This window comes from Geotrypetes seraphini, chromosome 2 (assembly GCF_902459505.1).
Source record: "Geotrypetes seraphini chromosome 2, aGeoSer1.1, whole genome shotgun sequence".
NCBI lineage: Eukaryota > Metazoa > Chordata > Amphibia > Gymnophiona > Dermophiidae > Geotrypetes > Geotrypetes seraphini.
The window spans coordinates 267,647,640-267,671,541 of record NC_047085.1 but is presented as its reverse complement, the minus strand read 5'-3'; the positions used below and the strand labels follow the sequence as shown (position 1 = coordinate 267,671,541).

Genomic DNA, 23,902 nt, shown 5'->3' with positions numbered 1-23,902 from the left:
CCTCCTTCCCCTGAATAGGCCTATTTAATTGGTGATGAGTGGGAGAAGACAAGTGAGGCACTCCTGCATCTGCCAAATAATCACTAACCTCAGGACCCCCTGAGCTCTCCATAGAGGAGTAAAAGGCAGTATAATATTGAAGAAAACCCTCTGAGATCTCAGATGTAGTAGTCACTACCCCCCCTGTGGGAAGTTGAATACATGGAATATAACGGTTGGGCCACCGTGGCCTAGTCAAGGCCGCCAAAAGGTGACCAGGCTTATTGCCATATTTATAATAATGAAATCTGGTATAATATAAGTACTTTTTAGTATGCTCATGCAATAAGGCGTTCAAGGCGGTCTGAGCCGCCACCAGGGCCTCCCTAAAAGTTGGGGAAGGGTGAGCTAAATAGGTGCGTTTAAGCTGTTTATACTCCTTCTCTAAGCGTACTTCCCCCTGGGACAGACGTTTTCTCTGGGCCACCACATAGGAAATAATGTCTCCCCTAAGCACTTCTTTTGCCGCCTCCCAAAACAGCAAAGGGGTGTCCGTATGTTGGAAATTGAAAGCCACATCATCTTCCCACTTTTTAGTTAAATATTGATTAAAATCTGTGTTCTTAACCAAATAAGATGGAATTTCCAATTGTCCAACACAGTTGGGCAGTCAGTCCTAAGAAGGTCAACCCAGATAGGGCAATGATCCGACACCGAGAGCGGGCCCACCACTGAAGAGTGGATGTGAGAAAAATAATTTGCTGAAGTCATAATATAGTCAATTCTGGAAAAAGTTTGATGGGCCCAAGACTGGTGAGTATAATCTCTCTCAGTGGGATGTAAGAGACGCCAGGAATCAATCAGATCCAAGGTGTCACATAGTTAAGGAAGGCCCCTGGTGATGGTGTGTGAGTGGGGCATGCCTGGTTCTGTCCTGTCTAAAATCAGGTCTAGCACCTGATTAAGGTCCCCCAAAAGAATCAAAGGAATGGATTGGTCCCGAAGGCCAACTCGAGTCAATGAAGAGAAGAAGGTGTGATCATATTAAACTAAACTAAACCTTAAGTTTGTATATCACATCATCTCCATAAAGATAGAGCTCAGCACGGTTTACAGGTAATTCAATAAATAAGGGAAGGAGATAAGAAATTTGAGGTTATGAAGAGGTTAGGAAATTGGTTAGGTGCATACACTATCGGGAGATTAAAGGACTGCCCAGTCATAATTAACTTGCATAACAAAATCCTCCCAGATGCATCCTTGTATAACTGTTCCACCTTAACAGGAAACCCTTTTCATACAAGAAGAGCTACCCCTGCCCTTTTATGAGGCGAGGAAGAGTAAAATACATTACATTACATTACTGATTTCTATTCCGCCTCAACCTTGCAGTTCTGGGCGGATTACAAAAGAGACAACTGGACATTTCCAGGATAATTACAGAGAGAATTCTGGTCATTTCCAGGAGAAGTTACAAGAATAATGGAGCTGTATATTTCAAGAGCTACAAGATGCTGTACAAATAGGAAATAGTACAGATCCAGTATATATACCGTTAGGGAAGCAGTTGACATGCTTGAGGCTAAAGAGAAGGGAACTGGTGAAGGGGAAGGAGCCTTTCTGTAATTTCACATGTTCAGAATCCGTCAATCGTGTTTCCTGCAAGCAGGCTAAGTCAGCACCATGGGATTTAAGGCGTTGAAGAAGTTTAGTTCGTTTCACTGGGGAAGAGATTCTACACACATTCCACGAAACGATTCTAAAGGTCTCAGCACACAGTCCTGCACAGACAATGTCTGCAAAGACACCCCTGGACACCCAGCCTTCGTCCAAGGGAAAGTATACAGATCCCTGCCTACTGACCAATAACAGAACAAAAATCTGACACCCCCTGACACACTGGAATGAACAAAAAACCCTTCTATCCCCCCACCCCCATCCCCCAAAACATCCTGTCCACCCCAACAATCCCCAAACCCCCCCAATCCCCCTGCCTCCACTACCCCCCAAACACACAACCTTCCTAATGTCATTCAGACAAGAGGAAAGCAGATCACTCTACTAATTCCTTCAGTGCCCTACCCCCAGACTTACACATAGATTCACAGGGTTAGAGGAAACCAGCAGAAAACAGACACAAGCTTCAAATTAACAACCTTGGCTAACAGCAGTAGAGATAATGCAAAAAGGAACAAACGGTAAATCAGTAATCAAGTGGAAAGTGAAGGGGATGTGTCCAAGCGATTTATAAAATCCCCCGCTGTTTCCACAGAGTCAAAAACGTGCCACTTGCCATCATGCTGTACTTTCAGAATGGTTGGGTAAAGAACATAAATCTGCGTTTCTGCTCTACTAATTTGGTACAAAGAAGGTGAAAAACCTGCCGTTTATCTGTTAGGGCCGCAGAATAATCTTGCCCAATCCGCACCAGAGTAGATTCGTAGGCCAGCGAGTCCCGTTTAGCACAGTAGGCCCGAAGGATTTCCACCTTATGGCGGTAATTGTGAACTTCCCAATCACCACCTGGGGCCAATGTTCTGTGCCGGTTCTGGGTCCCACTCGATGTACCCGCTCAAAGCGTGCTGGGCCCAAGGACGACGGCATAGGCAGCTCACTAGCCAACCAGGATTCCACCACTGAAAGAAGGACTGAATTGGCGATCATTTCGGGCAACCCAATTATGCGTAAGTTATCACGACATGAGTGATTTTCTAAGTCCTCAGTCTTGTCATTGCATTGCCGCAACTGGGTGATCAATGCGGCAACCTCTGTCGCCATCGCCGAGGCCTCGTCTTCCACCGTGGAAACCCGAGTTTCCAGTTCAGTGACCCGAGTTGCATGGTCCTCCAAAAGTGATTCCAACTTCGTAAGCTGTGAGGATATTTGCTCCATGCATGGGCCCAAAGCCTGAAGAACAGCTTGTTGAAGTTCTGTCAGCATCGCAGCTGAAAAGATCGGGCTAGCTGCACGAGGCGGCTCTGCCATTTTATCCTCCTCGGGCTTCACCTTTTCTCGCTCTTTTCTAATGGTTTTAGAGGTCATAGCTGGCGTGGTTTTCGCTAAATATTTGTCCATGTATTCTCCAACATCTGCGAAGCAGAATGCAGTCAAAGAACACAGTTTTACCCCAGTTAGTAGTCAAAATAAGGAGTAGGGCACTGGAGCCGGCACAACGAGCTGTTCACCCGCTCACAGCATCACGTGATTGTCATATTGTTAGTTTTTATTGGTCACTTACAAACGTCATTACATTTATCAGTTTATTAATTGGTCACCATTATCTGTGTCATATTGTACGCACGCCCTGTTTACTAAAATAACTATCTATTCCCATCAAATGCCATTTTAATATCAAATCATCAATTTTGAGCAAAGGGTCCAGTAAGGAACCGCCAATTCCAGGATGTATCTCGCAAATGATGTATTTTTATATCCTTGGTCAGGACATGTCCTCATCCTTCTTATGTTCACTTCCCTGTTCTTATGGCACTACAGCAGATGTGGTATCAGTTGCTATGTAAAAGTTTCACTTGACTTGCTTATTTTTAGCATAAGTTTCGTTTGGCTTGCTGATTTCAGCAAACATAGATTGTGCAAAGGTTGATAGCTTTAGTCAGAGCATTTTCAGCCATCTTAGGCCTTTAGTAGTGTTGGCCTATTATGCTGAGGGATTTCAGGGGGGCTCTGTCTTCACCTCTTTTTTCATAGAGGACTTAAACTCTTCACCTGTATACCTGTACATGACTATCTCTCTCCTCTCCCTCCCTGATTAAATATAAATTACCTATATTGGCCCAGGGAAATTTGCTATTAAAGACAATTGAGAGATGCGTAATGCTGTCTCATTTGGGCATTCGCTCATAATCCCAATGACAATGACACTTCCAGTGCTTGGGAATCTAGACTAGAGAATGACATGGTGACTGTTACCCATGGCTAGCCCGCAGGAATGGGGGGTAAAAAAGACTGGCTGCCACGGGTATGGGGACAAGGCCATTCACCATCCCATGGAGCGGTGAATGGCCTTGTCCCCATAGTAAAGTATCTGCTGTGAGTTGCCTTCCTTCCCACCCCTCCTGGTCAGCAGGCCTCCTTGCAATCGCCGTCCAGCAGCCCAACTCTCATGATTGTGGGTGCAGCAGCAGCCCCCTCTTGTGAGTCCAGCAGCCCCCTCCCTCCCTATCACAGATCCAACAGCCCCCCACCCTCCCAATTGCGGGCAGAAAAAACCCCAACAAACCTGCAACTCTCCTGGGTCGGCCCCTTTGTGCTTCCTGGGCTGGGCCTATTAGAAATTTCCTGCATTCAGGGCTGCTCCGACTGGAACCTTCTTGCTGCCAAATCCCTCATTCCAATGTAACTTCTGGCTGGAGACATGGAAGGAGGTGGGTTGCTGGATTCGCGAGGGGGTGGGGGCTGTTGCTGCTCCCGCAAAGGGGGGGAGTTGCTTGGGCTGCTGGACCGGCTGGAGCTGAAGGAAAGAAAGACAGTTACTGGATCTGGTCTGGGGATTGGGGGGAAGGGAAAGAGGTACTGGGCCCAAGTGGTGGGTGGAGTGGAGCTGGAGGGAAGGGAGAGGTGCCACACCCACACTTGAGCACTGAAAGGAGAGGATAGAAGTGTTGAACCCATGGGAAGGGGGCTAGAGGGAAGGGAAAGAGGTGCAGGACCTGCAGGGAGGAAGAGAGAGAAGGGAAGAGAAAGAGAAAAGCTGAACCAAGGGGATGAAGGAAGAGTGAGTGAAATATTGAACATGGAGGGAGGAAAGAGAGTGTGAGAGACATATTGGTGTAAGAGAGGGGAGAAGTTGGACTCTGGGAGATATACAAAAAGAGGGGAGATGGTGGACATGGATGGGAGCATAGAAACGGACAAAAAGAGGAATGCTGAATCTGCATGGAGTGATATATAGACAAAGGGGTACATAGAAACATAGAAACAGAGTATGACAGCAGAAGAGGGCCGGTGGCCCAACATGTCTGCCCACTCAAGACCCCTCCCTCCCTGGATTACCCATCTTTTATGCATAACCCTGTAGCAACTACCTATTTGTCCCATCGATTTTTGAAGTCGAGCACGCTACTAGCCTCGACCACCTGGCGTGGAAGTTTATTCCATTGATCAATCACCCGCTCAGTGAAGAAGTACTTCCTGGTGTCACCATGAAATCTTCCCCCCTTAAGTTTTAGCGGATGCCCTCTTGTTGCAGTGGGACCCGTAAGAAAAAATATATCTTCCTCCACTTCAATGCAACCCGTGATGTATTTGAATGTCTCTATCATGTCCCCCCTTTCTCTGTGCTACTCAAGAGAATATAAGTGCAATCTGGTCAGACGTTCTTCATATGGGATGTCCTTAAGTCCCGAGACCATCCTAGTGGCCATTCTCTGGATTGATTCCATTCTCTTCACATCCTTTTGATAATGTGGCCTCCAAAACTGGACACAGTACTCCAGGTGAGGTCTCACCATGGATCTGTACAACGGTAGTATGACTTCAGGCTTACGGCTGATAAAGCTCCTTCTGATGCAACCCAGCATTTGTCTTGCCTTTGCTGAAGCTTTCTCTACCTGGTTGGCAGCTTTCATATCTTCCCGGATGAAAACTCCCAAGTCCCTTTCTGCAGTGGTTCTTGCCAAGATTTCACCGTTCTGCATGGGTTTCCGCTCCCAAGGTGCATTACTTTACATTTTTTGGCATTAAAGTTTAGCTGCCAAGTACTTGACCATTGTTCCAACATAAGCAGGTCCTGTTCCATAGTGCTGGGCCTGATCGCATTATCAGGTTCTGTTGCTCTGCCCACAATGTTGCATAGTTTAACATCATCAGCAAATAATGTAATTTTACCTCGAAGTCCCTGCGTTAGATCCCGAACAAAGATATTGAATAGCATCGGGCCTAAGACCGAACCCTGTGGGACACCATGCTAGACATGGGAGGGTATATGGACACACAGAGAAGATGGTTAGACATGGGTAAAAATAAGAATGCAGAAGGAAGATGCTAGACAAGGGGGCATAGGGGAGTGATACTGTACACAGGGGGAAGGGATCATAGAATGGTGAGATGATGAAGGCATGGAAATGGACACAGAGGCAATACTAGAAAAGGAAGTATAGGAAACAGAGAAGGGGTATGCTTGCTGAACATGGGGGGAAGATAAACATATACAGAGATGGAAGAGGAATGATGAGCATAGAGAAAGAAGACATGTCAAATGGTCAGGAGCAGGGCCGCCATCAGAAATTTCTGGGCCCCTTACTGAGCAATCCTATTGGGCCCCCCACGTACCCCTTCTCCCCCCCCCCCCCGATCTTCCCTTCTTCCATGGGCCGTATACATACATACTTTTCTCTGTCGCCGCACTCTTTGACCAAAAGATTTGTAAGCCTGCAACCACGTCAAGATAGACTCTTTCAGCAGGGCCCTAACCTAACCTAAACTAAACTAATCTATACCTATCTATTCTAAACTATATGTCTAATACTGAACTAATAACAAACTAACAAACATCTGCATAATAAATAACTAATCAATAATAGTGCTAGTAGCTATAATTCACTTTTGAATGTAAAATCTCAGTTAAGGATTTCTTTTGACCTTTGTAGGCCAGAAGTAGATCACAATTGCACAATATTTTTTGTAACAAGTATTAAATGTGTTTTTATAAATACTGTAAGCTTAATAAATATATCTGAAAAAACTACACATCTGAGCGCATATCTGAACATACACATCTGTATGATCCCATCTTCCTCAGCTTGCCTATAGCTGCATCATGCATGTTAAAAATGTACGATATGTTGATATGTGCACCTTCCTTCCTTCCCATCCATCCTCCTCAGCCTGTCCTTACACATCCACAGCTGCATGTTAATGATGATGTATATGTTATGATGATAAATAAGTGCATATGAGCACGTCATTAACATGCAGCTATGGATGAATATAAAAAAGAAACAATATTCTGTACAATTGTCAATTTATAAATCAGCGTCTTCTCCCCACTCTCTCTTCCCCATTTCCCTTCAGCGTCCTCAGCCCACTCTCTCTCCACTTTCCTTCAGCGCACGCACATAAAAACAAGCAAGTAATTTATATCATTTTCATTCAATTCATTCATAGAAATTAAAGTCTAAATAATGCCAGTCACATAACAAAACATGATTTTACAAAAATAATTCCCTGTACAGTCAAGCCTGCAAGGATTACTAGATGTCTTTCAGAAGCTCCCCTCCCTCCCTCCCCCTTACCTTTGTGGCCAAGTCAAAATGATCTACCAACAATAAAATTTTTAAAACACAAAGCACGCTGTACGCAGAGAAAATGTTAATTATCATTTATATTCTGTGGGTTTTCAAAGAGGTCAAGGCAGATGACTTTATGCAATGTCACCTCAGTAACAACTATACAAAAATAGACAAATATTCCCCCTCCCTTTTTACTAAAACGCGATAGCGGTTTTTAGCGCAGGGAGCTGCGATGAATGCCCCACGCTGCTCTCAACGCTCATAGGCTCCCTGCGCTAAAAAACGCTATTGCGGTTTAGTAAAAGGGGGCCATAGTGCAAAATATAGACAGCATATATAAATTCTCAAAGCAGACACATTTTGATCACTAAATTGAAAATAAAATCATTTTTCCTACCTTTGGTAATTTCATCAGTCTCTGGTTGCACTTTATTCTTCTGACTGTGCATCCAATATTTCTTCCCTTCTTTCAGCCTCCTGTATGCTTCCTCTCCTCCAGACCTCATTCCCTCCCCAAACTTTTTCTTTGTTTCACCCTGCCCCTTCTTTCTTTTTCTCTCTCTCCATACCCTCTTTCTTTCTGTATGTCTGATTTTCTCTCACTCTCACTCTGCCCCCTTCTTTTTTTCTCTCTCCACACCCTCTTTCATTCTGTATGTCTGTCTTTCTCTCTCTTTCCATGCCCCATTTTTCTTTGTTTCACCCTGCCCCCTTTCTTTCTTTCTGGCTTCCTGTCCCCCCCTTTCTTTCTTTCTCCCTGCCCTCCCCTATGCTACCAAAAACACATTCCCTCTCCCACCTCAGCATCTCTTTCCCTCCCTTCCTCTCTTCCAAGTCCATGCCTTCTGTGTCCAAAAACCCATTCCCTCCCCCACCTCAGCATCTCTTTCCCTCCCTTCCTCTTTCCCAAGTCCATGCCTTCTGTGTCCAAAAACCCATTCCATCCCCCACCTCAGCATCTCTTTCCCTCCCTTCCTCTCTCCCAAGTCCATGCATTCTGTGTCCAAAAACACATTCCCTCCCCCACCTCAGCATCTCTTTCCCTCCCTTCCTCTCTCCCAAGTCCATGCCTTCTGTGTCCAAAAACACATTCCCTCCCCCACCTCAGCATCTCTTTCCCTTCCTTCCTCTCTCCCAAGTCCATGCCTTCTGTGTCCAAAAACCCATTCCCTCCCCCACCTCAGCATCTCTTTCCCTCCCTTCCTCTTTCCCAAGTCCATGCCTTCTGTGTCCAAAAACCCATTCCATCCCCCACCTCAGCATCTCTTTCCCTCCCTTCCTCTCTCCCAAGTCCATGCCTTCTGTGTCCAAAAACACATTCCCTCCCCCACCTCAGCATCTCTTTCCCTTCCTTCCTCTCTCCCAAGTCCATGCCTTCTGTGTCCAAAACGCACTCCCTCCCCCCTTTTGTGTTCCACCTCAGCATCTCTTTCCCTCCCTTCCTCTCTCCCAAGTTCATGCCTTGTGTCCAAAACGCACTCCCTCCCCCCTTTTGTGTTCCGCGTTTGCCTCCCAGCCCATCTTTGCAACTTTCTCAGCAAAACGGAGCTCGAGCCAAGAGGCTTGTCTCCTGTTTCCTGCCTGCCCTGCCGCGCACAAATAACCAACCGGAAGTATTCTCCGACGTCAGCGCTGACGTCGGAGGGCAGGCTTTGCTTAAGCCCTCCCTCCAAAGTCAGCGCTGACATCAGGGAACACTTCCGATCGGCTATATGTGAGTGGCAGGGCAGGTAAGAACAGAAGACGAGCCTCGCGGCTCAAGATGTATTTAACTCCGCGGGTCCCCCGTCCAGCTCTCTTCTATGCACCTGGGGCGGACCGTCCCCCCCGCCTCCCCCCTAGGTACGCCACTGGGACCGGCACCGGTCCGGCGGTTGAAGAACTGTGGCCTAGGACCCTAGGGCAGCCCGGGCCCCCTGTCAGCTCCGGGCCCCTGAATGCAGGACTGGTAGTACTGCCCTGATGGCGGCCCTGGTCAGGAGACCCTGGCAAGTGAGTTAAGAGTAGACAGACGGAAATAGAAACCAGAGCCTGAGACCAATGTGATGTGATGTGAAGAATAAAATGACAGGACAACAAAAGGTAGAAAAAAAAATATTTTCTATTTTGTGATTAGAATATATCAGATTTGAAATATGTATCCTGCTAGAGATAACTGGGGACTGCAAAGCCCAGACTATGCTTCTTTAGCTTCCAGCTGGCATAGGGCTTTCTCTGACCAGGGGGTAGTTGCCCTAGTTGCACTCCCCTAACACTAATTCTGCTTGATTTTTCTGTGTAGCATTCTGTAGTAATTTGACTTCAGTTTTCTCGATAGTGGAGGGGATATTTTTGAGGAGAGGAGAGACAGGGTTTTTGTTGATCCTTGTTCTGCATTATTTGTGATTTATAAAATTACAATTGTTATAGAATATTGTTTCTTTTTAGACTTTAATAAAATAAGTTCAGTATAAAACTATTTAAGGCATGTGCGGATGGGATCAGATGGTTTGTGGGGATGGGGCCCGAGCTCGTGGGGACAGGGACACATATTTTCCTTATGTCATTCTCTAATCTAGACTTTACACCGGGTATGACCTCAGCAGTTTTTCAACGCTGGAAGGCACAGGGTATTTACACCTTGACCCAGGTTTAGTGAAGACGGATCCCTCCAGTCCTTTCCAGTACAAACTAATATCTTAACTGGGCAGAAGATTACTACTACTACTATTAATTATTTCTATAGCGCTACCAGATGCACGTAGCGCTATACAGAGTCACAAAGAAGAAGAAAACAGTCCCTATTACTATGGGTCTATTCAGTTGGCCCACTCTATAGCTACCCAACAAATTGGAGGGTTGTCCATGGGGGTGACCTAGAGATTAAAGACTCTTTTTGATGAGGAAGCAGAGATTCCTCAGTCTCTCTCATTTGCATAGGATTTTATGGGATATGTTATTATCTAAGTCATATGAGTGGCTAGCAACTAAGTGGGATGAGGAGCTAGGGGTGCCCATACAGATAACAGATACTGGTCATGCTTTTACCTGTATACCGAAGATTGTTACGGGTTCTACTTGACAAGAATGTACTTATCGAATAATATCTAGGGCATATTTTACTCAAGTGTAGGCTTTTTACTCCAGAATGACTGACTCTCCAGTATGTAAGAAGTATGGTGAAGCAACCCAATTCTTTTTCTCATGCTTTTATGGCTGTGCCCTCGTATTAGATCTTTTTGGGACAAAATACTATATTATTTCAGTGGACTATTAGGTAGTACTATTTAAGTAGTACTTTTGGGTACTACTGTATTGAGCTCTCCAAAGGAAGTTTTGTTTGGCAGGGCTGCCAGCTGTGGAATTTTTGGGATGTGGAGATGCTTGCTTTTCCAGAAGTCTTGTGCAGTGGGACACAAAGGCATAATGCAGTACTGGTTACAAGATTCTCCACCTGGCTTCTGGCATTGGAGGAATCTGCTCCATCGCTTGTCTCTTCTAGAAGCCAGAGAGGCTATTTCTTCCCCTAAACGTAAAATAACTTTTTTTTACCAGTATGGAAGCCCTATCTTGTACAATAACCTCTGGAAGCTTCACCTGTGGGTTGTGCATCTATTCCAGCTTTGGCTGCAGGACTTAGAAATAAAACCAACCCCCTCTGCGAGGTCACCTCCGCGGACATTCCCCATGAAGCCCAGTTTGTTTCTGCAGCCTTGCTGAAAACTTCTAGTTTCTTCTGCTCGTGATTTTATTTCTCAATTCCTAATCTTTTATTTTCTTCGGTGTTGCAGGTATTGCCCAAGTGCTGCAGATTCACTCACACTGTTCCTTTGGCGGGAGATCGCAGACTTTTCCTTAAAGATTGTCTGCTTCTGGAGGGTGCTCTGTAAGCTTAAACTGCAGTAAGCCCTCTAGACAGCCTGCAGAGTGGATCGGGCTCCGGGATCAGGAGCCATCTCTCCCCTGGTTCATCTGCAAAGGGGTAGAGTGCAGGCTGCTGCGGTTCCGTGGAGGTACGCCGGGATTGGAACCGGACCGCATGCCTTCCCTTATTTCCCTGAGGGGTCCTGGTGGTCATGATCTGTGGTGACAGGGAAGGTGAGGAGGTCAGAAGACCTGAAAATCCAGTTTATTCAGCTCCTGAGGTACTAATCTCCTTGCTTGTACTGTGTATTGCAGGCAGTCATAAACTTTCATTGCAGCACAGGTCTCTGTGGTGTCTGAGTCACAGAGTTTGCCGATTTTGGGGGGTGTTGAAATTGGGGTTTTGGATGGTTTCCCTGCATGCCCTGGTCCCCCACCTGTAAAATTGCAATTTTTCATGATTCCCTGCATTTCTCCTGGGCGTTTTTAATGCAAAATCGGCACCCACGGTGGCCATCTTGGATTTTCTTTAAAGTTTTAAAAAGTATATTTTTTGGGCTTAGAAGCTTTGTTTTTGCTCCAAACTTCACAGATGGCCTCCTCAGGACAGGATGGCATGGATTCATGCCTTAGTTGCGGTGGATGGCAGCCGGATTCACAGCCTGGGCCGCAAGAGGGGGGGGTGAGACGTGTGCGGATCCCGCACTCCCCTTCTCCTGATAGGCCCTAACTCCCTTTAATTCCACCGGAGTCGTGATTGCTGTGTCCAGGGCATTTAAACTGGGTGTGGATGATGCTTCTGCAAAACACAAGAGCAATTCCAGGGAAAAGTTTCATTAGTCTGCTAATCTTGTGAGATCTGAGACGCAAAGAGCGGCTCTGGCCGCCGGTGACTGTTTTCCCCCAGACTTTGTGGATCTGAGATATATGGCTATATATATAAAAAAGGAGGTTTGCCTGTTTCTCCCATTCAGACTCCAGTACAATTGTTTGTTCCACCTTTGGATGCCAGCATGTCAATTTGTTCCTTTGCTAGAGTACCAGAAAGCAGGCAGCTCGTCCCCGCCCTTGCTTCTGCTTCAGTGTCTGTGCCTTTGCTGTTGCCTGTTTCTTCGGCGGAATCAGCAGATGTGGCTAACTTAGCGGATCTTGGTGATACCCAGAACAATGGGTTTCGAGACCTTGCGGATCACCAGGCGGTGTGTCGGCTCTTCAAGACTAGTCGCCTGCCCGACCTTATTTCTGGGTCACTGTGTACACGGAACCTGGTTTCAGAACACGTAGTTCAGGCAGAATATACAGTTCTGAGCCTCCGCTGTCCGCCTCCTTGCTGGACAATGCGGTTTTGGCGGGAGTGCTGTTAGAGGTCTGGGAGTCCCCGGAGGTTTCACTTATCCTTGGACCATGGCACAGTTGTATCCCATGGCATCAGACTTCACCTAGTGACGGTGGATTCAGCTGTAGCTCAGGTCGCCAAGCATACCTTTTTACCCTAGGATGGAGGGGTTGTCCTGAAGGATGTTCAGGACAGAAGAGTGAATTTTGTTCTCAAGCGTTTTTCTGTTTCTGCTACAGAAGAAATGTGGCCTGGGCAAGTCTGAAATTTATTTTTTTTTGACAGACACACTCTATGGCATCTTGAACTCAGCTGGCAGCTTCTTCAGTGCCTGCTCGGCGAATGATTTAGATTAGCCAGTGGTCGGGTGCTCCTTCATCTAACAGCTACGCTGAACAGGTTCCCTTTTAAAGGTTCGCTCTTCTTCCCTCCCTTATCCACAAAGCTCAGGCGGGATTTGTGAAGGGACGGACAATAGCTAAAAATGTAAGAAAATTGTTGCTGTCTTTGGAACAGCGGGCGGTGTGCGATCTCCCATCTGTGCTGATTAACTTTGATGCCTAAAAGGCATTCAACAGGGTGCAGTGGGATTTTCTTTATTATACTTTAGTGGCCTATGGTTTTGATGGTTTCTTTGTATCGGCAGTGCAAGCATTGTATGCTCTTCCACAGGCTAAATTAGTGTTGAAAGATTTTGAAATGGACTGGTTCCCAGTCTCCAGGGAGATGAGACAGGGTTGCCCCTTATCACCATTATTATTTGTGCTTACACTGGACCCCCTTATTCGGGATATCTATGCCATGCCACCTATACGGGGGTTTGACATTGGAGCTACTACCTTTAAGCTATCGGCCTTTGCGGATGATATCTTGGTACACCTTACGGATCCTTTGCCCTCATTAACGGCCTTATTGGAATTGATTAAAGAATATGGTGACTATGCCGGTTTCTGCTTAAATTTAGACAAATCAGAGGCGTTAGCATCCTTTGTGGCAGTTCAGACCCTATGGGGGAATGGGTTTCCGTTGACGTGGGCGCCTGGGCAGTTTGTGCATTTGGGAACTTTGATGACTATGAAGGCTCCCCTTTTGTATCGCCTTAATGTGGATAAGCTTCAGCAACAAATGGAGCTCTTGCTGGATACCTAGCGGGCTTTGCCCCTTTCTCTGATGGGGCGCATTTGCTTGGTTAAAGATGTTTATCTTTCCCAAATGGCTGTATGTTTTGCAGACTCTGCCGTTGTGTTTGCTGAAGAAGGATTTACGCGTTTTTTATAAAGGGGTTACTCGCTTCTGTTGGGCAGCCAAGAAACCAAAATTGCAGTTGTCTCAGTTGCTGGGGAATTGGCATGGGGGGTTAGGATTACCGAATGTATGGGTCTATAATTATGCGTGTTTGCTTCGCCATTTGGGAGATTGGGTGAATATGACCAGCAACTATAGATGGAATGTGAGTTTTTTGCTCCCTATGATGTGTTTGCGTTATTACATTGTCCCCGGAGAGCATTGCCCCAGTGGCGTACCAAGGGGAGGGCAGTCCACCCCAGGTGCATGCCCTAGGGGGGGTTGCATAGCTGTCCAGAACGTCCTGCCCTACTGTTGAAAAATACCTGCACTTCAGCGTGGATGCCAGTGCACCCCCTCCGATGTACTTGCTCTGGAGTAGAGTCGGCAGCCGCGCTGAGGTGCAGGAAAGTCCCACGATTAGTACGTCTGCCGGCTTTGCTCCGGAAGAAGTAAGTTACATCGGAGGGGGTGGACCTGGCAGACGCAGGGAGTTGCGATGACTGCATCTGCCGGGTCTACCCCCTCTGATGTAACTTACTTCTTCCGGAGTAGAGCTGGCAGATGTATTCATCGCGGGACCTTGCTGCATGAAAGGAGAGAAGGGAGCAGTACTTCTGGTATAGAAGAGTGGTGGAGGGAGAGAAAGGGGGTAGGATGGTATGGAAGGGTGGTACTGATGGAATTGGTGTGCAGAGAAAGGGGAGAGAAGCATAAGGGGAAAGGATACTGGATGTAATTGGATTGGAGGGAAAGAAAGGGGGCAGATGCTGATTGAAGAGGGGTGGATGGAGAGAGAAAGAGCAGACATTGGATGGTAGTGGGGAGGGTAGAGGGGGAGCCTATGCTGGATGGAAGTGCGGATGGGAGAGATAAGGAAGCAAATGCAGGAAGGAAATGGGAGGAGAGAAAGAGGGGAGCAGACGATGGAAGTGGACAGAGAGAAGAGAAGGTATTAGATGGAAGGGGTAGAGAAAGAGGGCACCTGATGGAAGGAGGAGATAAATAAAAGAAGGACACATGATGGGGGGAAAAAAGGATTGAGTTAGGGAAATACTGGAGGGGGTGAGGGAAAGAGGTGGTGAGCTGCATGTAGGTAGACAGTAAAAAAGGAAATTGATGAGAGGGTAGTAAGAACGTAATCTAGATGGATGCAGAAAATAAATTGAAAAAAAAAATGAGGGAGAAAAGGGAAAGGGATTACAGAGGAGAGTTGTGGGAGAGGGAAGGAGAGGAGAGAGATGCCAGTCCAATGGGGGTGAAAGGAGAGATGGAAGGGGGAGGCATACAGTTTCTGGAAGGGGCTTAGAAGGAGAGAAGATGCCATATAGGGGCAGAGAGATGGCAGACAGTGGATGGAAGGAAGAGAGTAACAAGAAGATGAGGAAAGTAGAAACCAGCGAAGACAAAGGTAGAACAAAAATTTTCTATTTATTTATTGCTTTAGAAGACATGTGTCACTGTTTCTGTGGTGTTGCATTGTATGCAGAGTCCAGCTTCTTGCTAGTTCAATTTAACCTTTGTCTATGTATTTCTATTTTATCCCCTGTTTTACAAAACTGTGGAGTGTTTTTTAGCGTCAACCGTGATGGTAGCAGCTCTGATATTCAGAATTCTACCACCATGTCTAAAAACCACACTACAGTTTTGTAAAAGGGGGAGGGGTTAGTTTGTGATTAAATATTCCATACTAGGCGAAGGTGTTTTCTGTGTATTCGAAAGACAAGTTTCAAGTTTAATAGAGTTTGATTTTTACGCAATGTCATATTTCAATGCGTATGACATGTTTCTGTTATATAAAAAGAAAACAGATGGACAAAATAAGATAAGATAAGACAGTACATACAGATCATTTTTGTTCTATTACAAACTGATACAAACTGGTACAAATGGATAATGGGAGGGACTACAATTTATTTAAAAAAAGAGGAAAATTTAAGGTAAGAACACAAAGGATGGGATCACTCAAGGAAAGGTATAAAATGAAGATATTTTAATAATTTGTATAGATTTAGATTTATTGAACAGACTATGTGATAGTAGCCTCTTTATAGAAAAAAGGTTTTAGGGAATGCTTAAATTTTATAATTTGATGACCTATTTGTTTAATTCATTAGGGTCAAGATATTGTATTTAATTGATTACTCTATCTATATGTTGAATGCATCTTTATAAAGGAAACCTTTTAAGGTGCGCTTAAGACCTGGTTTTCTGTTAGGATTGACTGCAGGATTGATCTGTACTAGATTGGCTTGTTTAGTTTTACAATGGGTGTATTGATGTACTGCTCACTGCAATATGAAAGATGCTGCCTTTTCCTAGGTATACTCTTGTGTGACGTTTGGATTGTTACTAAAAATCATGTTTTTCATACAGATAGGGGGGGTGTCAAAAAAACGATGGGTTCCTGGTGCCACATATGCTAGGTACACCCATGCATTGCCCTCTTCTATCCGACCAAGTGTATTATTTAGCACATTGCAAGCGGCCTGTCATTGGCTTGTGCAAACCCTTGCAGGGGATCCGACGATCACTGATCTCTTGCTATTGCGGGGTAATCCGGCCTTTCCTCCTGATAGTGAATCCAGGGAGTACCTGTGTTGGAGAGTGAGAGGAGTCACAAGTTTAGAACATATCTTGGGGGTTGATGGGGAGCTGTTGACCCGTGCAGATTTGCTGGCTAAGGTAGGGGAGACCTGGGGAGTGCAGTTCGCGTGTCGTCAAGTGGAGCATTATGTGGGATCCCTCGACAGAGCACAATTGCCCATGCATTTGGGGGCCAGGCTGCGGGATTGTTCACTCGGGAGGAGGGGGTGTCCCTCTCGGTATCTAGCCAGGGACTACCAGAGCATCTGGGGTAAATGGGAGGGGGAATTGCAGATTACTTTGGGACATTGGAATATAACCCGTACCTTGAGGGCGACGCCTGGGGTGACCCCTATGTGCTTTGTTGTGAGAAACGTATTATAGAGTGACCTTACGCGCCTATTACACTCGTACACAGTTGTATTACAGTGGAGGTCTCCCTACACCACTGTGTCATAAATATGGGACAGGGGGACACACTTTGGGACATGCCTTTTGGTCCTGCCTCATTATCTAGCGCTTCTTGAAGCGTATAATTTCTTACATGTCAGGGTTAACTGGGAGAGCCTTGCGCAGTGCTCTGGCCCACTTTGTCTTGGATTTGCCAGAGGCTTTTGGCCATTTGCCTAAGGGGCATCGGGCACTGTGTAGGAAGATGAGTTTACTAGCCAGGAAATGTATTCTTCAGTGCTGGACGGTACCTGACCCTCCAGCGTTTTGGCATTGGCGGAACAAATTGCATCAGTTGGACACCTGGGAGGCGCAGGATGCCGGAGGAGCTAGGAAGCGAAAGATGTTCATGAATATCTGGGAGCCATATTGCAATCCTTACATCCAAAGGGTCACAGTGAGGTTTGAAGATGGGTGTCCTAATCTGGGTGCTCAGTATGTAGGGCTGGGAGAGCAAAGGTGAGTAATGGGGTGGCGGGGTGTAGAGTACCACTGGGGGGGGAAGGGAGGGGAGGGGGGATTGAGGAGTGGAGTAATTAAAGGTTCTGGCACTTAGTCATGGATAAGATAAGTGGGGTTAGATGGGGAGGGGGTGGTGTGGCATCTTCGGGGCTCATAAGAGTCCAGGGCATCGGAGTGCCTTTCCGCCCCCATTAGTCTCTCTTGCCCTATGTAGAGTAGGGAGGGGGGAGTTTGGTTGCTGTTACTCTTCTTCTGTACATGCTTGTTATATTATTGTATATGATGCATCATTGTTTGTACTGTGCACCCTTGGGGTGCCCTGGTGTTGTATTTGCTGTTGTTTGCATCAATAAAAATTGTTTGAACCTAAAGGTTCGCTCTCTTGTGTGGCCAAGGTTTGGATGACCTTATGGCCAGTGTTCAGGACCGTAAGCTTGAGGTGCTCCCTGGCTCAAGACCTCGTCCGACTAGGGGTGTGAGACGGACGGATTTTCATTCTTTTTGGCTCACTTCTCAGTTTGCCAGACCCCCGGTGGCAGGACAGCATTTGGAAGCTCCCTTTAGTCCTCGCTTTGGAGGTGCAGCGCGCCAACAGTCTTCCAACACCCGGCCTTCTGCCCCTCCCCAGATAAAATTATGACACCAGGTCTCTGGCGGGGTCCCCCCAGTTCGGGGGGCAGGTTTTGCCTTCCTTCTGGAATGGCAAATGATAATCTCGGACAAGTGAGTCCTCAATGTGCTCAGGGAACGCCCTTGACTACAGTTTTTCCATCCTCTGCCAGAATTCTTCCTATCCCGTCCTGTGGGAAATCCGGACAGGGCCATCAAGGTGCGAGTCATGGTGTGCAGGTTGCTGGATCTGGCAGATATAGAGCCTGTCCCAAAGGGAGACTTAGGCTCTGGGAGATACTCGATTTACTTCATCATGCCAGTGAAGGACTCCAAAGATTGCAGACCTATTCTGGACCTGAAGGCATGGAACACCTTCCTGCGAGTTCCGTGTTTCCAGCTGGAAACAGTGCATTCAGTGGTGGCAGCAGTGGCGCCCGGGGAGTTTTCAGCTTCCTTGGACCTTTTGAAAGCCTCCTTCCACATCCCGATTTTTTCCAGATCATCAGAGGTTCCTGAGGTTTCATGTTCTTGAGAGGCACTTCTAGTTAATGGCGCTGCCCTCCGGGTTGGTGTTGGTGCCCAGATCATTCCCCAAAGTCATGGTGGTGGTGGCTGCCCATCTGTGCTTGCTGGATGTGCTGGTCCATCGGTTCCTCGACGACTGGCTGATCAGAGCTCCCTCTTTGGAGGAAGGCCGCTTGTGGTTCGCCAAGTGGTGACTTTACTGGAAAGACTCGGCTAGGTGATCCATCACAAGAAGAGTCTCCGAGCTGATGCAAGACTTGGAGTAGTGGGAGTCCAGTTCCATATGGGCACAAACCAAGTGTTTCTGACAGAATCCAGGAAGCTCAGCTTTGGAGTGCAGTTCAGGATATGTTAGCGGCTCCAGCCCCGACAGCCTGGCAGTATTTGCAGGCATTGGGTCTCATGGTGGCGACCATAGTTGTGATCCGTGGGCAAGAGCTCGCATCCGTCCTCTTCAGTTGTCCCTTCTGTCTTGGTTGAATCCTCAGCGTGATGTGCTTTTCTCGGGGGTTCTCTGGCATCTACCCCAGATGTTGTATGCTTCTTACGGGGGGTGGGGAGGCTGCGGCCTCCCTTGATACTGTCATCTCCTACATGGGATCTGAATCTGGATATCCACTCGCTAACTCATCTGCTCTATGAACCCCTGACCGCTCTATGAACCATCAAGACCATTTTTCTCGTTGCGATCATTTCTGCACGGAGAGTGTCGGAGCTTCAGGCTCTATCGTGCAGGGATCCTTTTCTCTGCATCACGGAGTCTGCGGTTATTTTGAGGACCGTGTCTTCTTTTCTTCTGCACGTGCTTTCTGCAGTCCATGTCAACCAGGTAGTTCGGCTACCCACTTTTGTTCAGTCAGGTTCCAAGTCTAAGGACCGTGTTTTATGGTCTTTGGATGTACAACATCTCCTTTGAGATACCTGGAGGTCACGCATGACTTTCGTCTTTCAGACCCTCTGTTTGTTTGGCGAGCCCCATCCACCAGGGTTGGCCTGCTTCCAAGGCTACCATCTCTCGATGGCTCCGTGCTACCATTTCCGCTGCTTATGTGTCAGCGGGGAAGAAGCTGCCCCTTGGGATACAGACTTACTCTACCAGAGGACTGGCTTCCTCATGGGCTGCATCCCATACGGTCTTGCCTGATATGATTTGTAGGGTGGCCACTTGGGCCTCTCTTCCTACTGTTCCCGACTTGATGGGGCGGCCAAGCATGATGCAGCTTTTGGGGCTTCAGTCCTGGTCGCGGGCGCATTGGACCTTCCTGATGTTTTGGGGACCGCTTTGATACGTCCCACAGGTGAAGCTTCCAAAGCTTATTGTACAAGATTGAAAGATTAGGTTACTCACCTCTGTTAATCTTCCTTCTTGTAAATATCCTCTGGAAGCTTCACACCTGCCCATCTATTCTGCCCAATTCGCAGGTCGCCTGCCAGTAACTGTAAGTTGGCTTTCTGTCTTTGACAAACCTCACTAAGATTTTCATGAGTGTCCTTTTATATAAGGTTATAGGGTTTGAGGGGTCCCGGGTGGTGCCTTCTCCTCTTTAGGCTGTCTTCTTTAGTGACCTGTTCCTCAGTTTTGCAGGTGGGAAATGTTCCGATTTCTTGTTATGCTGACTTGGCTCTTTTTGGTGTTCGTTGTTTATGTCTCTGGTTATCATAGGCAACATTGACTTGTAGTGGAGAGTCCACGCCCCCCCCCTCTCGTTTTTCTTGTGTTTCCTGTTTGTGTTAGATCCTCCTGGCTTTGCTAACTACTGAGCTTCAAGGGGAGTGTCCGCAGAAGTGATCTCGTAGAGAGGGTTTGTTTTATTTCTGAGTTCTGCAGCCAAGGCTGGAATAGATGCACAACCCACAGGTGAAGCTTCCAGAAGATATTTACAAGAAGGAAGATTAACAGAGGTGAGTAACCTAATCTTTCATTCAATCACTGCCGCTTAGAGCCTGAAGTCTAGTGTTGAATGAATTGAACCTCTAGAACTTGAGGTTATGACAATGTGGTCATTTCTTCTTGAGATGTTTTTGGGGGGTGATGGGTGAAGGGAAAGGAAGTAGGTTTGTGGGATAATAGGAGAATGTGATTGTTTTTAGCTTATAACACTGTAGTGGGGCTTTAAGAACTCCAGCTCCACCTGTTATATTGGGATTGTTGAATAATCTGCAGTGTTATTTCTGTATTAAATTATTGACTTCCTTTAGTTACAATAAAACAGATTTAACATAAATTAGTTTGTTTCCATGCACATCTTTATAACTAGAATTAAAAGGGTCCTTTGAAACTAGTGCACTTTAATGAGCTATATTTCAATTGGACAGCATTTGTCAGCTTTGCATGATCCTCTCCCTGAATAAATAATAGTGCCACTTTGCAGGTGTTCTGTATACTTGGCAGGGAGAACTTTTGTTAGACTAAAAATAGGTGGGAATTATTAGTGGAAAGAGTAATGGTGTAATTAACCTGGGATCTGGATCCAACTTAGTTCCTAGATATCTGTTAAAACAAAACATAAAAACTCCCCAAACAAAACAATGTACCTTTTTTTCTGCAGGATAAAACTATTTACCATATTCATTCAGGCCTGTGCCTCAGCTCATACCGCACCCTTGATGGTCGACCAGATGTGCAGATGAAAGTTTGTGATGTAAAAGACAAAAACCAACTTTGGAAATTTGATACATAGAATGGATACAGAAGCTATTTGTCAGAACCTACTACAAATGGTCCAAGAAAGACATAAATTCATTGCTAACTACAGTTTATATTCAGTAAACCTTTTTTCTGGAAAAATTTTCCACACATTTGCATGCCAGAGATATCTCTGACAGAATAAAAGATAAGAAAGTTGGTCTCAGCAGCTTCATGCAAGATGAAAGTGCCTTCAATAGTAAAAAAATAAAAATACTGGTGTTTTATTTTTTACAATGTTAACAGTTGTAAAATATTTTATTTTGGGGAGAGCTTTGGTAAATGCTGTAATAATTAACATTGCAACCTTCATTAAATTTTCTTCTTAGTTTAAACAAAGGGCTGCTTTTACTAAGCCACGCTAGCGGTTTAATGCACGTAATAGAACACGATAAACCGCGGGACACGCTAGCCGCTACCACCTCCTCTTGAGCAGGCGGTAGTTTTTGGCCAGCGCGGGGGATAGCACGTGATGAAAAGTCACGCATGTTAACCCCACTAGCGTGGCTTAGTAAAAGGAGCCCAATTTTAGACTGCTCTTCACACCTGTATGCATCTTTAAATGAACCTTCAATGCTATTGTTCTATAGAGATTTCTGGAAAATCTAGTGAAACAAACTGATGGCTTTTAAAAAAAAAAAATTTTGTCTGTAACAGGTTTACGAAAATTTGGGGATTTTTTTAAACTACTGACTTAAGTTAAAGTGACTATTTTAATACACTGAATCTAAATTTGTATTAACATATATCAGAATTTAAATATGTAAATTAATAAAACTGAGGGAATAAAATAATTTTGCTTGGTTCTGTCAATTTTTTTGTAAACCAGCAGTTTTCATCAACCCTTTTTTGGGCTTTTGACTGAATCAAAACTTTTACTGGGCTAGGTACAATTGGCATTCATCTGCATTGGGTTTTCCCCTTTCCCTCCCCCCCCACCCCGTGCTCCTTTTATGGAACCCAGTGGATTTGCACCATACATCTGTCCTTTTTAGGTGTTGCCATCAAGCAACAGCTGGGATCATGTTTCCTCAGAATCTCCAGCCTTAGGGCTAGATTCACTAAACTTACCGATCCTGTAACGACGATTGCAAAACCAGTTTTACTGGTTTTGCAATAGTTCCCTGACCCCCGACCTGATCACTAAACAGCTTCCCAATCAATCTATCCGATCTGATCCACCCATGCAAATGAGGGGAAATGGCATGCAAAAGTAGGAAGCGATCAATTCACTTAGCAGAAGAAGAAACACCAATTGTGTTTGCCGATCCGAAAAGAAGCGACTGCAGAGGACCAGTCACTTCCTTTCCTTGCCGACTCTCCTACCCAGAAATATCAGTATCGAAGTTACAACCTCATATAAAACAACCATTAAAATTAAAAATAAAACTGTAAAATAACTTTACATATGCGTAAGAATTTGTTTGTGCGTAAGAATTAATTCCTGTTTTATATTCTGTAAAATGCACATTGCGAGCCTGTGGTTTTAATCCGCGATTTTTACCCGTGGGTTTAAAGCTTGTTCTTTCGATAAATGTCCATAGTCTGGCTACACAAAAAAATAACTCATTACGTCGGTCACAAATCATTTCTTTTTAAAAATGTCCAGTAGTGGGGTCAGCAAAGTAAACTGCAGCGAATGAACCCCACCCACTAACTACGTAGTAAAGGGCGAAGAGTTAGCACATGCATAAATTTCATCAGTAACCAACAAAGATACTCTGTGCATGCGTTTCGATCGCTATAGGGCATGCGTCTGATCAGATCATTTGCATGCAAAAAAGATAGTGAATCAATCGCTATTTCAAAATCGGCCAGGAATCGGCCAACAGCGATTGAATCACTATCTTTAGTGAATCTGGGCCTTAGTCAAACAAAAGAACAGAAGCCTACTACCACTGAGTCACACAACCAGTTCTCACCTACTGTACATTTTAACATTTGATAGTAATATTGTATAGAAAGTTTGACAACCAGTACCAGTTATATTAAGAATTGTCTATGACTGGCTGTAGGATGATGTTTATTAATACATTGGGCCCGTCTGATGTGCATAAAAGAGACAGTTTTTAAAGGGACTCTCCACTAGTAAACATGCCTCTCAAAATCACCCTGTCTTTTTTGTGGAGAAAGCTGGCCATGCTATACACAGTGAAGGTAGCTTTTACCACAGAGGAAAGAGGAGGTACTGGACGGGGTCAAAATGAGCCAGCAAAAAATAAGCAAAAGAATCTGCTTATAACATTTCTGTACTTATATTTTGTAGATTTATCTTGTGTACTCTGTCTCTGAAAAGTATGTAAGGTAAGAGATCCTCAGGGTAGCAGCTGGCCAGCTAAATTTTAAATAATAACTTTATTAATAATAATAACTTTATTTTTGTATACCGCATTACCATGGAAGTTCTTTGCAGTTAACAGATGAAGAAACTGTACATTACAGTGAAGTTACACTTTTTTTTTTTTTTTGGCATAGCTATATTTACATTTTCGGCGACGCTACATTTACAGTGAAGTTATTTTTCAGGTCAGTTACTATTGCAGAGAAGTTACATTTGTTGTAAGTTGCATATATATAGCGGAGTTCATACAGTAGTGTTATATACGGCGGTGCTATATACTGCGGAGTTCAATAAAGCAGAGCAGAGGCATTTAGTAAGGGAGGTAACGAAGAAGGGGTGATAAGTTGGATAGGGTGATCCAAAGACCCTCCCCTACCTTTCTTTGTGAATAGATCCCACGTGTCTGTCCCATTTGGCCTTAAAATCAGGCACGCTGCTGGCCTCAATAACCTGAAGTGGAAGACTATTCCAGCGATCAACCACCCTTTCAGTGAAAAAGAATTTCCTGGTGTCCCCATGCAGTTTTCCACCCCTAATTTTCCACGGAT

General features: G+C 45.4%; 1 protein-coding gene across 2 annotated transcripts in view; it reads left to right on the top strand.

Annotated features, from left to right (window-relative positions):
* LOC117353555 (polypeptide N-acetylgalactosaminyltransferase 4-like) overlaps positions 1-21,833 on the top strand; it is a 244,923-nt gene extending 223,090 nt beyond the window's left edge. The window contains exon 10 of one of the 2 annotated variants that reach the window (XM_033929612.1): positions 20,877-21,833. In XM_033929612.1, the coding sequence (XP_033785503.1) occupies positions 20,877-21,008 (132 nt within the window). In that variant the 3' untranslated portion in view covers positions 21,009-21,833. The remainder of the gene's footprint in view (positions 1-20,876) is intronic. The other variant, XM_033929611.1, reaches the window with a different exon arrangement.
* Positions 21,834-23,902: the final 2,069 nt, after the last annotated feature.